The sequence below is a fragment of the Periplaneta americana genome, chromosome 10 (genome assembly GCF_040183065.1).
Source record: "Periplaneta americana isolate PAMFEO1 chromosome 10, P.americana_PAMFEO1_priV1, whole genome shotgun sequence".
Taxonomy (NCBI): domain Eukaryota; kingdom Metazoa; phylum Arthropoda; class Insecta; order Blattodea; family Blattidae; genus Periplaneta; species Periplaneta americana.
Window position 1 is genome coordinate 177,043,494 of NC_091126.1, and position 15,349 is coordinate 177,058,842.

General features: G+C 40.4%; 1 protein-coding gene across 1 annotated transcript in view; it reads left to right on the forward strand.

Moving 5' to 3' along the window:
* Ssadh (succinic semialdehyde dehydrogenase) overlaps positions 1-15,349 on the forward strand; it is a 43,463-nt gene that overhangs the window by 7,682 nt on the left and 20,432 nt on the right. Inside the window, exons 4-6 of the mRNA XM_069838502.1 lie at positions 1,061-1,144; positions 6,078-6,318; positions 9,271-9,434. Of these exons, the coding sequence (XP_069694603.1) occupies positions 1,061-1,144; positions 6,078-6,318; positions 9,271-9,434 (489 nt within the window). The remainder of the gene's footprint in view (positions 1-1,060; positions 1,145-6,077; positions 6,319-9,270; positions 9,435-15,349) is intronic.

Below are 15,349 nucleotides of genomic sequence, written 5' to 3' on the forward strand. Positions count from 1 at the left end.
TTCTTTCCTTCCTCCCACCTCATTGTGAAATGGCAAATTACATAATATGGAACTTCCGTGTGTCTGTATGATAGTGTTTATATCTACGTACCTTAAATTCATTGTGTCTGGTGTTTGATAAAAATCCATCATATTGAACAATATCTTTAGCATGTACCATAATCAAAATGTGAAACAACAATTCTGTTGGTGCAAATTATGCAAGCAAAAACGTTATCCATTGTTATTTATTGTTATTTGATATCTTAAAGTTGTCATCAGCGATCTCTTGGTTGGATCCAAAATTTGTGGGTTCATATTTTGCCCAGGGCTATGGATTTTAAAGGCCAATAAAATCTATAGTATCGCTCCCTTTGGAGGGAAGTAAAGTGGTGGATCCAGTTGTAGATTTATGACAATTGAACTACCCTCATGCTGCTGCTGCTGCAATTCTTCATTTTTGTTACAATTCGATGAATTGTAGAAGTGTTCATGAAGTAAATAATAAACTAGATATTCCAATATCAGACCCCTGATAATATCGTAATGTGGCCATTTGCTGTACATTTCATATAACTGTGATAGATAAGAAAGAATCGTCATATATTCATGGGAGGAAAAATTAAAAATAGTGCTAATTTTGAATGATCTGAAGGAAATCACTAAAGCTAAAATAAATCATTATTATTATTATTATTATTATTATTATTATTATCATCATCATCATCATCATCATCATCACAATCATCCAAGGAAAAATATGAAGTTTTTGAAATGCAGAATTGTGTAGAAAATGATTGTATCATTCCCATTTAATATTTATCCCCCACTGCCAGTGCCTTCACTTACTGACAGCAATGTAAAAGTGACTGTGTAGGCTATTATATCTTCCATATTGTGGGCACCTATGTAAGAAATGACTATTTATTGCAGTTATTCAGTTAGTATACATTGTATTGGTTTTCTATGTACTTTCTTTGTTCTGATAATTGTAGTGAACATAATTACTTCAACAAGTACTTGGTAGTCATTTGTAAACTTTCTAGTGAGAGTTATTTTGAGCTGATGTTTAATTCCATAGGGAGAAATACTCGCCAGTCCCAATCAAACAAAGGAGATGATTTTATTTAAGCAGCCCATTGGTGTTGCAGGATTGATCACTCCAGTAAGTATATATTTATAAAATTATGCAATTTATTGCATTAAAACAATTGAAATTAGTAGGCCTACATACTGTATAAGCATGTTATTACATGTAGTGCAGTAGAATGTAACTATACTTAATGTACTTCGCTTTTCTATGAGAGTGGCTTTTAAGGATGTCTTCACTTTATTGTACACCCATTTTAAAACAGGAAATGAAACAATGAATTTAGGCCTTTTCTTCCAAAAGCAAATTATTTTGACCTAAAGTATATTCCTCTCCAAGAGTAAATGTAGAACTTTCATTTTACCCATCGTGTCGTACCACAGGAGGGTGATCTACGTTACACCAGATTAATGATGATTAATGCATTCTGGCAGGAAACACAAGAGTACCTCATGGAAACCTTTTCCAACACTGTCTAAAGCCCAGATTTGAAGTGAAGGTTTCCAGCATAAAAATCTAATGCTGCAGTCATTGCTATTGAAGCAGCTTTTTTAAATAGTGTTGAAATTAAAAATTTGTGATTGATGAACATAGATGCTTATTGCTTATTTTCCTGCATGGCATTATGATATTATTTCTGCATTATCGTTTTGCAGGAAAGTCTAAAATTAGTAGATATTGCCAGTAGCGTATACTGGTTAAAGGGTTTGGGCTACCGCTGACCCTATTATTACACAAAATATATCTAACAATTACTTTAATTTTGATTACTATGGTAAAACTAATAATACAAAATTATTACATTATGTTATATTATAAACTTTTTCTTTTGTAATTTCCTTGGGCTACCACCGGTAGCCCGCAAACGCCCCTGGATATTGCAGATAGGTTTCACTGAAAGCTTAGTGTTTCTATAAAAGTTTTGACAGAAACATGTGTATATATATATATATATATATATATATATATCAAAACAGGATATCAGTAGAGTATATGTACAGTAAAACTCTGTTAATACACAGCCAACTGTTACGTTATCCTGCATAATATACAGTGCTCAAAGAAATTGTTGCATATTATTTTATTACATACTTACGAAATAAATTATATATAGACACACACACATTTCTTTTTGAGCACAAAAATAATTAAATTTAATTGAAAGACTACAACATGTTCATAATGTGTGTGTCCGCTTCATCTGCAGTACTCGTAAATTTGACCATATAACACCATCTTTTGAAGTTCTTTCATGGGTCCGCCTAAAGGAGTGGAGAACAGCACATTCTTTATCTGTTCTGTTTAGAATATTATACAGTTCTACTTCAAAATATCTGAGAACTCGCTTTGAATATCTTACAGTATTGTGGAATCAACATCAGGCCTTACTATCCATTCCTCGTCACTGTACCTCTTTCTATTCATTCTCGTTCATCATGTCAGTTTGTCGCATATGGAACTCCTTAACTCGTTATGTCAGGGATTGCCAAACGGTTAATCAACTTAAATTAAAAATGAAGAATTACATACTTTTACATGTAATTGATTTGTAAGCGTTAGCCGATTTTTATAGGCTATTTTATGTGTTTGTATAAATTATCATTTAAGCCTCTCATAAAGTAGAATTAGGATATGAAATGTAAATCAATTAATTATGTATTATATTTAGTTAATATTTCATTATATGTAAGCTTGTTAATGTGCAACTCCTGATCACCAGGGAAGCCTTAGCCTTAGCAGACTGGGCTATACCAGTTGCTGGGTTAATTATTAAGAAATTACTAAATAAATACTACATAGTATATAGTAATAGTAGATAGTAAACATTTAGTTGAGGTGAGTACCTGGAAAGCAGGAATGTAACAGGACCACCATTAACGAATGATGTAAAAAGTGTATCATTTGATGACAGTGAACATATACATACATAGATATATTACTTACTTTAATACATAAGCCTTGTTTAAAATGTGCTGCTGAATAATTGTAGCTGTGATTTATAAGAACGAATTATTATGCATGCAGGATCCGAAACTTCTCCAGTAACACTGCACATTAGAGAACGTTATGCACTTGATTCTGACAATAATGTGACAACTCCAATTTAAAATGGTTGTGGCTGATTTATGACTGACATTTCTATATTACTTAACCTTCTTTTCTCTCTCTCTCTCTCTCTCTCTCTTTTTTTTTTTTTTTTTTTTTTTTGCGCCACAATATCATAAGATTGCTATGATCAGTCCTGTAGTTACTTTGTTTTTGATTAAGACTGTTGTAATGTTAAAATGTTCAGTTTTGACATTAGATATGAAAAAAGATAAGATTTTACAATAGCCGAAAAGATGAATAATACAAAGAACTATGGTGAAAATAAGACATTACCATATAAACATTTTACAGAGTCTGTTGGAATACAATTTCTCTTTGTACTGTATGATTAAGGAACTTAAGGACATTGAAAGAGGAATGTAACGTCACAAGAGTTAAATTTGTTATGTAAGGATGTGTGTTAACTATTGTAGATTCAGTAGCAAGATCGTAGTACACCTGTAATCCAAGAAAAGATTTTGGAATTTCCCAGAACTTTAAGAAGAATTGTGTACCAACAGGTTACTGGAGAAGCCCAATTCATAAATTGAGAATACAGCTGCCTGAAAAAATGGTATATACTACATTACTCCGAAGTACCCAGGGACATTTTCAGCGCAAATGAATTGAAATTTTTTTCTTACATTTGATGCTAGACCAGCTCTCTACTGATAGGAGTGTAAACTTGGATGGTGGGAAAATTGCAAAGAATTTATTATAAAAGTTGTCAGTGCCAGTGCAGGTGTAACCGATGAATTGAAGTTACTTGTAATTGGAAAATTCTTAGACGAGCACTGCTTTCAGAACACTGCTTATGAGTCGGCCTGGGTGGCATAGTCGGTAGAGTGATGGCCTTCTGTGTCCAAGGTTGCAGGTTCGATCCCGGCCCAGGTTGGTGGCATTTAATTAAGTGTGCTTAAATGCGACAGACTCATGTCAGATTTACTGGCATGTAAAAGAACTCCTGTGGGACAAAATTCTGGCACACTGAGAACGCTGGTATAACCTCGGCAGTTGCAAGTGTCATTAAATAAAACTTAATTAATAAACACTGCTTATGTTAATGGTTTATCTGACAATAGTGGGAACAAATTAGTTTTGTCTAAGACATAGTCCTACTTAATTAGAGAAGTACAGATCACTTAAATAAAATACAATTTCCATTATATTTTAAGTAATATATAGCTTTGCAATATTATACATTTTATTTGCAATGGAATACTAGCTGCTTATTTAATTATTGTAGTTATTGGGTATTCCCAGTTTAGGTACTTTTTCATATCAGGTGCTCTTTTTTTTTTTTTTTTTTACATTGAAGGATGTCTTAAAACTTTACATATAATTATAATGTTAGTTTATCAAAGTTTGCAAACATGCATGTTGTTTTGAAGTGAATATCACCATTTAGTGACAATGTTCTTTTATTTGGGAAATTATTTTAAGCTTTTCTTTAGATCTATGTCATATCTATACATGTCTCTATCATTAGTTTATACATAACTGAAGTTCAAAATGATATAAACTTATTTCTAGTAGAAAAAAAATTGCCCACATTTGATGTACTTACGCAGTTACTTTGAAGAGATTAAGAAGAGAAATTTGTCATTTGCAACTTCTTCTTGTTTAGTCAACTGTCCGAAGACAGGTCTGAACCTCTAAGTGATACCAACATATCACCACTTATGAGGCAACTAGGCCAGGAGATAATGAGTTAGGATGGCCAGTTATTTTTCCCCTCCATTGCATACATTGCCGATTATGTTCTCTATAAATTGATAAATTCAATCTAAAAAAAAACATTATATGGGAATCCTTCCCTTCACCAGCATTAGTATATCGGATTTTGTAATTTTTCCCAATTTACACTTGGTCACTTAATTCTTTAACCAGCATAAATGAAAATAAAAACTCGCATACATAATTCATCCTTCCTTGTCTCTCCTTTATATGTATAAATTATTAAGAAGTTGAAGTTCGTGTTTTGGTTTTCATATAGAAATAATTTATTTTCAAATGGGAAATTATATTGTAATTTTATTTCAACTCAACAATCGGAATTTTATTCTTCCAACAATAATTCCTTTCTACAATTCACCTTAAACGCTCTCGTCAACAATAGGATTTTCACTCAACACAATATTCGTTATAGCCTCCACTGACGGCAATGTCAATTTACTTGGACTATTACGAACAACAATGAACTGTTAATCTTAACTAATATTTACAAATCAGAACTATCAGTTCTCAGTTCACAGTTCTTCTAGCTCAGTAACTCGAGTTCACAGTATCTCGAGCCACAGACCTTCAGAGACAGTTCACTGTACTCGAACTCAGGTCCCTCCAACTGCGGTCCACTGCACTCGAACTTAGGTCCCTCCAACTGCGGTCCACTGCACTCGAACTCAGGCCTTCGGATGCTGTCACAGTTGCAGACGCACACTCGAGCCGAACTCCGGTACACAAGACTGGCTTGCTCACTGACTGGCTGACTAATCAACTGAAACTGCTCGAGTTCGCTGGCGTTTCTTCTTTTATAATCACAGCGACGTAGCCTCGAAAGTTCGACGCGTCTCCAGAGATTGCACTCCAGAGAAATCCAGAGCCCTCTCCTCTCTACCAGCACCAGATGCGCGCGCACTCTCGTCGCGTTGACGTAATACACCCCCTCTGTTCTCTCCGCCGCGCGCCGTCCCTCAGTGCTCCGCGCGATCTTCTCTCTTGCGGGACGCTGGTCGTGAGTTCGAATCTCACGTCGCTGTCACAATATTATTTCAACTTGATTTACGAATTACACTTTTATGAGCATTTCTCTGGATTAAATACACTTACATGAAAGTTTTGTGGCACAATGATTGTATAGCCAATCAAATAATCAAGTGTCCCTATTTCAGATATTAAAGATGTAATGACTTTGTTGCAGTGGAATTTTCCAATTGCCATGATAACGAGAAAAGCCGGTGCAGCTATTGCTGCTGGATGCACATGTATTGTGAAACCAGCTGAGGATACACCACTAACAGCTCTTGCACTAGCTCAACTTGCAGAAGAAGCAGGACTCCCCAAAGGCGTCTTCAATGTAATAACTACTAACAGAGAAAATGCACCAGAAGTGGGGAAACTTCTGTGTGAGAGTCCGCTTGTAGCTGGTATATCATTTACTGGTGAGTATTACCATAAGTTAAATAAAATTGGGAGTAAAATTTAAGTGTGTTGCATAATTTATTTAATTTAGTATATCAATTGAATTAATGCGACAAAATTGTTGCATGGAAAGATATTGCTATATGTATTTACGATGTAGTAAGCTTGTTGATTTCTAATTGAGATACTTTCATAATTCAGAGATCAGAAATTTGCTTTGAACACTGGTCAACGACATAATCATGACATAAGTAAAGTGTAATATTTCTAGTTAATTTTGAGTCTCTGGACACGAAAATTATGTTAAAAGTTATAATTTGGTTCTTATTTCGATTGTATGGAATATGGCTAAAACCTTAGGGCCATATTCATAGACATTCTTAGCACGGGCTTCCGGTGGATGATCAGCGAACTAACATTTTTCATATTCATAAACCAGTGTTAGCGATATGATATGAATCCTGTACAAGTAACCAGTCAATAGCCGGGGCTAGTTTAGCATGCTCATAGTGCGGGCTAGTGAAATGTCTATGAATAGCACCCTTAGAGTTTTCAGTAGTCACATTCTACAGATTTGTGAGAGAGGGGTATAACAGCCCTAAATATTTCGTGTCTTGTTTGGAAGAGACTCACAGCAGAGGATACCACTGTTTGTTTATTCAGTTGTATTTGAAGTGTCTTTTGGATGCAGACATAATTTTTATAGTCTATAGTCTGATTTTGTTCATTTTTCATCTTAGATTGCAGTATAAAGTTCATAGAACAATTTGTCCCTAATCAACTATTTTAAACAGTCTTAATAGTTTCTGTTAATTTTGTGATCCGGTAAAAATATTATGCTTATTATAAGAACAGTTTCCAAGCTTTACTTTGGATGCAAATCGACTGATGAAATCCTATCTTTCAAAGACTGGTGGTCACATTTGTACAGGAAAATGACAAACTCTGATGAAATTTCTGGAAGAGATATAACAGAAGACTAGATAATTTCATTCAAGATATCAGTGTGCAAACAGTCTGTATACAGTAGGCAAACATCTGGTCAAGTTGTCACAAAGTCATTCATTGGTGGCTTGTCTTCTTCTAACTTTGGTTTTCAAAGAAATGTTCTTGCACTACCATCATAGAAGACTTATCATAGTGGAAAGGTCTCATTAAGTAAGAAAAAAAATGGAGGACATGCAGATACTTTTGTAGTACATCCGAAGATATGAACATTTCTATGATGATATACTCTACTGAAGTGGCCGATTACAGAAGCTGGTTGTCATAATGTAGACTGAGAATTGGAATGTAAATAGGCATTCTACCTAAAATAGTTCTCAATATTAAGTTTTGTAAAAACAGAATGTACGTTTTTATTTTATTTCTTTTTTAAATAAGTTTCTTTTCCCCAAATTAAATTGAAAATTGTGTGGCATAGGTATACATAGAAAAACAACTGAGACTCTTTAAGTTATTTCTCCTTTGTTCACATTAAAATGACACATATTAATATCCTTATTAATAAATATTATTAATTGGGAAAGCACTTTATTGCAGAATCCCCATATGTGCAAGTTTTATAAAAGTGATCCTTTTAAATTCGTTACTGTTTTAACACCAAAAAAAATCCTGGCGAAGTGATACAGTTTTTTTCATTGTTTTCCTCAAAACATGATCAACTGGAGATAGGGGGTTTATGAAATAAATTTTTCAATTACTGTGTTCTCATTGTTCATTAACACTTTGTTCTACTTTTTTTTCAGCGAGTAAAATATTTTTCAATAAACCTAACACTTGTTTTATATTTATCTTTGTTACTGTGCATTATCAAACATTTTCCCTTGTCCGATCCCTTCCAGGTTCACTTTAGGTCGGATAATCGAGACTACTGTACATTGTGATTAATCTTGTTAAGTGCTTAGACATGTCTGTATAAACGGTGTCAACTTGAAATTTACAGTCTAAACTATTTGATACATACTGTACAAAATTGGTGAAATTTGTTACAGTAGATCTACCTGAAATGAAATTGTGTTGATATAAAGATAAGTATTAAAATAACATTTGACATGATTAAAAATACTGGTGTATAAAATTTTTTCAAATCCGTTAGCAGGTGCAGAATCTATTGAAATTGGTATATGATTTTCAATTTTGGTGGTGTTGCTTGATTTATAAACTGGACATACGCTGGTTATTTTCTGTTTTATAGCAAATTTTTCAGTTTTCAAACTAAGATTGTATAATAAATACAGAGGATAAGGTAACACCTTGTAACAACCTTTTAAAATGGAGCGTGATATCCCATAAAGACCACAACATGTTTCAAGCTTTAACTTTTTTATAACTAGTTTAATCTCTTCATAACTAATATTATTTATGAACAGTGAGTCTGAAAAATCCAAATGATGACAATCAGATATTGCATTGCAAGTTGGTACACCATTAGTGTATACAGAATTAAAATATGTCGCAGAACCACCAGCAATATCTTTATCATTGGTTAATGATTTACTTCCTAATGTTATAACATGAGTTGTACAGAAATTTTCTATTTTTTTTTTTCCTGCTTTGAGTAAAATTCTTAACATGCTTAGGATTTTTATAATATTTATTTTAGAATTTTCTACATACTGGTAGTTTAACTTTATTAATCATAGTTTTGATTGCCCTTCTTAAGTCTTTATATTTTTTTCATAGGATGAGCTATATTTATCATCATTATCCATCCTTCCACATTAGTTCATCCATATTTCTGTGCAAGAGAAGTGTAGTGAAATTAAAAATATAATATTTTAATAATTATATCATTTGTCCCATAGGAAAGCTAAAGTTAGACGACTAGGAATTCTTGAACTTACTCTTCCATCGGTAATTGTTTTTTTTGAGAAAGAAGATGGCGGTGGTGGGGGTGGGGTTGTGTTATGTCGTCATCATGACCTTTCAATACACTGGTTCATATATTTTATTCTCCATTTTGCTGACAGGTTCGACAGCGGTTGGCAAATTACTGTACAAACAAAGTGCATCAACTGTCAAGAGATTGGCATTAGAACTTGGAGGCAATGCCCCGTTTATAGTCTTCAGTAGTGCTGATATTGATAAAGCTGTTGATGGTGCAATTGCGTCAAAATTTCGCAACTGCGGTCAGGTATGTTACATGCAACCACCATAACCACAACTGTGCTCTATACTAGACAGTAGAACCTCTATTATCGGTGGTAATGAAGGTGATGGACTGAAGGGTTAATCGAAAAAATCGGATAATCCGTACCATGAAAGATTTTGTAATTTCCTCCATTGTCTTGTATTTAACTCGCTATGTAGTGGATCAGAAGTTCACTAATTTAAATCTGGTTATAAACGACGGGCTTTTAAAGGACAAGGAAGTCCTTTGTAATGACTGTCTCAGGAAAGACAGGTCTCGTGTTGTAGATTTACATACTTTTTTACTTTTTATTCTTGTTTTTTTATTATTAAATCTCGCAGTTGTAACTCCAATCTCGTATTCTGATGCGAGATGAGCCACAGTTTTTCTTTCTCGAACCATTCAATTATCTCCATTTTTTTCGATACTTAGCACAACACATTTTCTGTTAACACCCGTGGAAGACATTTTATATACAAGTTATATTATATAACGGCAATTCGAACAGTAAATAATGCTGTGTAATAAAATAATGCTAGTAATAAAACACTATAACAAAAACATAATATGTAGAACCTACTAACATAGTGTGACAGCGACGTGAGAATCGAACTCACGACCAGCGTCCCGCAAGAAAGCAGATCGCACAGGCTCCACGGAACATTGAGTGACGTCGCGCGGTGGAGAGAAGAGAGAGGGTGTATTACGTCAACGCAACGAGTCTGCGCGCGCAGCTGCTACTTAACGCAGTGAATGTGGAACGACCTTCTCGACTATTCCAGAAGTCTGTTGATGTAGAGATATCGAGATAATTCTCTACACACCTGTAGAAGGTTCTCGCGACTATGATTTTGCTATAAAAGAGCAGGCGCCAGCGAACTAGAGCAGAGTTTCGAGTTTGCAGTTATTCAGTCAGTGAGTAAGCCAGAGCAAGCAAGCCAGACTTGTGTGCCGGAGTTCGACTCGAGTGTGCGTCCGCATCTGCGTCAGCATCCGAAGGCCTGAGTTCGAGTGCAGTGGACCGCAGTTGGAGGGACCTGAGTTCGAGTGCAGTGGACCGCAGTTGGAGGGACCCGAGTTCGAGTACAGTGAACTGTCTCTGAAGGTCTGTGGTTCGAGATACTGTGAACTCGAGTGACTGAGATAGAAGAACTGTGAACTGAGAACTGATAGTTCTGATTTGTAAATAGTGCTTTGTAAATATTAGTTAAGATTAACAGTTCATTGTTGTGCGTAATAGTCCAAGTAAATTGTCATTGTCGTCGGTGGAGTGCTATAACGAATACTGTGTTGAGTGAAGATCCAATTGTTGCCGAGAGCGTTTAAGGCGAATTGTAGAAAGGAATTATTGTTGTGAGGAATAAATTACATTGTTGTTACTAAATAAAATTCACATTTATGTCAGAATCGGGACATTATCGACAATGGAGAACCTACAGCAGATCCTGCAAGCCATCGCGGAAATGAAAGCAGAAATGAAAGACGAAATGAACAAGCACATCAGTGAGGTGAAAAGTGATATAAGTGACGTGAAAGCAGAAATGAAAGACGACATGAACAAGCACATCAGTGAGGTTAAGAACGACATAAATGATGTGAAAACAGAGATGAAAAGTGACAAGTGAAGTGAAAGGCGACATAAGCGGAGTGAAAAATGACGTCACTACGCAAATTGAAAGCGTTTCGGCCCACGTATATGGAATTGTCGCCATCGTGAAAGACGAACTTAAGGCCGATTTGGACAACCTAAACAAGAATTTTACAACTATAAACGAGACAGTAGCCGAGTTGAGACAGGATGTAGACCATTTCGACGGCAAGATCCGCGATCTCGAACGTCGTCAAGAGGAAACGTGTGTGCTGATGGACCAACATGCTGTAGAAAACAAGCACATCCTCGCGTTGGTGGATCGCCAGGCTAGAGAACAGAAACAGATAATTGCCGAGGAAGTTCAACAGGCCGTGGAAAGATCGACGTCAGAATTGAGGACCTCATGTAGTGGCCATGTGGAACCATCGCCCTCAGCCAGACATCACAACGTCAAGACGCCAAAGTTCGACGGTACGACGTCTTGGGCGATATTCCGTCGCCAGTTCGAGGCCACCACAGCACATAATGGGTGGACCCCAGCGGAGAAGACTACTCAGCTGCTGACCGCGCTTCAAGGACAGGCGTCGGAGATTCTTCACAGCGTTCCAGAAGATGGGACAGCCGCTGAGATAATGGCGGCCTTGGAGGGACGTTATGGTGACCATCAACTTGCGGCAGCGTTCAGGACCCAACTGAAAACGAGGGTCCAACAGTCAGGCGAGTCCCTGCAAGAATTCGCGATGGCGGTGGAACAACTGGCTCATAAGGCCCTCAGGGGCCTACCTAATGACTTCATCGCTGGAGAGGCGGCCTACACCTTCGGCAGCGGAGTTCGAGACCCGGAATTAAAGCAACAGCTACTCTTGGCAGAGCATCGCACCATCAATGCAGCTCTGGCGGCGGCCCTCAGGATGGAGGCAGCCAAGTTGACGGCGAACGTCTCGGCATCGCACCGGATTAGGAGCGTCGCGGCGGCCGACGTCGAGGAACGTCAACCGAAATCACCCGAGCGACGAAGACGAGGATTGCCTACCTGCTGGTCCTGTGGCGAGCCTGGGCACCTGAGGAGGGACTGTGACCGATCTGGTCACAAACAGGAAAACTAAAAGGGGCTGATGCGATGAGGGGCACGTCGGCGCCGTCATCACCATCCCCTCGGCTGATCTTGAAGACGGTTAACAGAAGATGCGACGATGGGCTGATTGCTGACGGATGGATAAGAGGCCGCCCATGCAGAGTACTGGTAGACACCGGGGCGTCGCTCACTATCGCCAGACCGGAAGTCGTGCGTGGCCTACCTGGGAGGACGCCGCTGCGCCGGTATGAGCTACGTAATGCCTCAGGCGAGAACCTGCCCACCCAAAAGGAGGTTTTCCTGGATCTGACATTGGGAAAGAGGAGACTGGAGATGTGGGTGTTCGTCGCCAACATCACTGAAGACGTCATCCTGGGACTCGACGCCATGCGGATCTTCGATGCAACGGTGGATGTCAGGCGCCGTATCCTGCGGTTTGGTCAGGATGAAGTGTTCCTGAGGGACGTCGAAGACCAACCCATTGCAAGCAGACTCACCTTGGAGAATCATGTGACAATCCCGGCAGGCTGCGAGATGGTGGTGACGGCAAGACTGGACGGACAGCCGAAGAGAAACCTGCTCCTCGATTCGCAAACAACTCCGATAGATGGAGTTTATGTGGCCAGATCCCTACTCCCGAATCAGAAGGTAGTACCGGTGAGGGTCCTGAATGTCACCAATCGGGACAAGGAGGTGCCTAGTGGAACTGTACTAGGTAGCGTCGAGCCGGTGGTGTCTGTGACGTCGCTGGCAGAAAACGAGGAGTGTCACCGACCACATCCAGATCTAGACCCATCACTGAAAGAGCTGGCTCGAGAATTGCCGGCGAATTTAAGCAAAAGAGAAAGAAGACAAGTCCACGATCTACTGACAGAATTTCAGGACGTGTTCAGTCTGTCTGAAAATGACTACGGGAGAACAGAGAAAGTTCAGCACCGCATTGACACCGGAAATGCTCGCCCAATCAGACAACCTCCTCGACGCGTCCCTCTAGCTAAACAGAGGGAGATTGACAGCCAACTGGAGGGCATGAAAGCAAGAGGGGTCATTGAGGAATCCGACAGCCCTTGGTCATCACCTGTAGTGCTGGTGAAGAAGAAGAATGGGGACCTGCGTTTCTGCGTGGACTACAGAAGACTGAATGATGTCACCAGGAAAGACTGCTTTCCCCTCCCACGAATTGACGACACCTTGGACACCCTGGCCGGAGCAGAGTGGTTCTCGACGTTGGATCTCAAGTCAGGATACTGGCAGGTGGCGCTACATCCTGAGGACAAGGAGAAAACGGCATTCTCTACAGGCCAGGGACTATGGCAGTTCACCGTTATGCCGTTCGGCCTCTGCAACGCCCCGGCTACATTCCAGAGACTAATGGAGTCTGTAATGAGAGGCCTGACATACGACACCTGTTTGCTGTACCTTGATGACGTCATCGTGGTGGGCAAGACTTTCGGCGAACAGCTGTTGAACCTGAGGAAAGTGTTCGAGAGACTGCGACAAGCCAGACTGAAGTTGAACCCGAAGAAATGTCATCTATTCCAGAAGAAGGTCAACTACTTGGGACACGTAGTAGGGACCAACGGAGTGGCCACGGACCCGGAGAAGCTACAAGCCGTCAGAGGATGGCCGAGACCGAGGGACAAGCAGGAGCTGCGCCGCTTTCTCGGCCTCTGCACTTATTACAGAAGGTTCGTAGCTGGGTACGCCAACATCGCTAAGCCTCTAACCCAGCTGACCGAGGAGAAACGACAATTCCAGTGGACAGACGAGGCGGAGTCATCCTTCCAGTCGCTGAAAGAGGCGCTCTGCACTGCTCCTGTACTGGGATATCCCATCCCTGGAAGGAAGTTCACGCTCGACACGGACGCTAGCAATGTAGGCATCGGCGGAGTACTCTCTCAGGAACAGGACGGGCAAGAGAGGGTGATTGCCTACTTCAGCCGAACACTATCCAAGGCTGAGAGAAACTACTGTGTGACGCGTAGAGAACTTCTTGCCATTGTGGAAGCCCTGAAGCACCTCCACAAATATTTGTATGACCAGGAATTCCATCTGAGGACAGACCATTCTGCACTCACCTGGCTATTGGGCTTCAAGAATCTGGAGGGGCAGACCGCCCGTTGGGTTCAACGTCTGCAGGAGTACAACTTCACCTCTGAACACCGACAAGGGAAGAAACATTCCAACGCTGATGCCCTGTCACGACGTCCGTGCCCGGATGGCTGCAAACACTGCCTGAAAGTAGAAGAGCGGGATGGCGCCCACGCAGTCCGAGCAATTGCCGCCCAGCCGAGCCCAGGATGGGATAACGCCGCCATAAGGAGGGAGCAGCTGGAAGGACCCACATAGAACAACTTGTCCTGCCCAGGAGCAAGGTGAAGGAAGTGCTGGAGGAGACTCATGCTGGAGTGACTGGAGGCCACCTGGGAGCCAACAGGACGCTGGACAAGTTAAGGCAGAGGTTCTATTGGTTGCATCAGAGAACCGACACGGAACAATGGTGCCGAAGATGCGACACCTGTGCAGCCAGTCGCGGACCAAGGACCCGCAGCAGGGGAGCCATGCAGCAGTACAACGTGGGAGCTCCTTTTGAGAGGATCGCCATCGACGTTGCTGGACCGTTCCCGGTCACGGATCGCGGGAACCGCTACCTGCTAGTGGCCATGGATTACTTCACAAAATGGCCAGAGGTGTACGCGATTCCCAACCAAGAGGCTTCGACGGTGGCCGACGCGCTGCTTGACAACTTCATCTGCCGATTCGGGGTGCCCCGGGAATTGCATAGCGATCAGGGGCGCAACTTCGAATCCAACCTGATGGGAGAATTGTTCGAGCGTCTGGGGGTGCATAAAACCAGGACCACTCCCCTCCATCCACAGTCCGATGGTATGGTGGAACACTACATCAAAACCTTGGAAGAGCATCTGCGGAAGGTGGTGTCCAACCATCAACGAGACTGGGATGCCAGAGTCCCACTGTTCCTCTTGGCCTACAGAGCTTCGGTCCACGATACAACAGGGATGACATCGGCAAACATGGTCTTCGGGAGAGAGCTGCGCCTGCCCTGTGATCTGCTGTTTGGCACGCCACCCAGCGCCGACCAGCCAGCAACTGACTATGTGGCAGAACTCACCGAGAAGTTGAATGGAGTTCACCAACTGGCCAGAGAGCACCTCAAAATGGCCAGCGACAGGATGAAGGTGCGCTACGACAGATTGGCCAACTCTGCAGGATTCCAGGAGGGCGACCTGG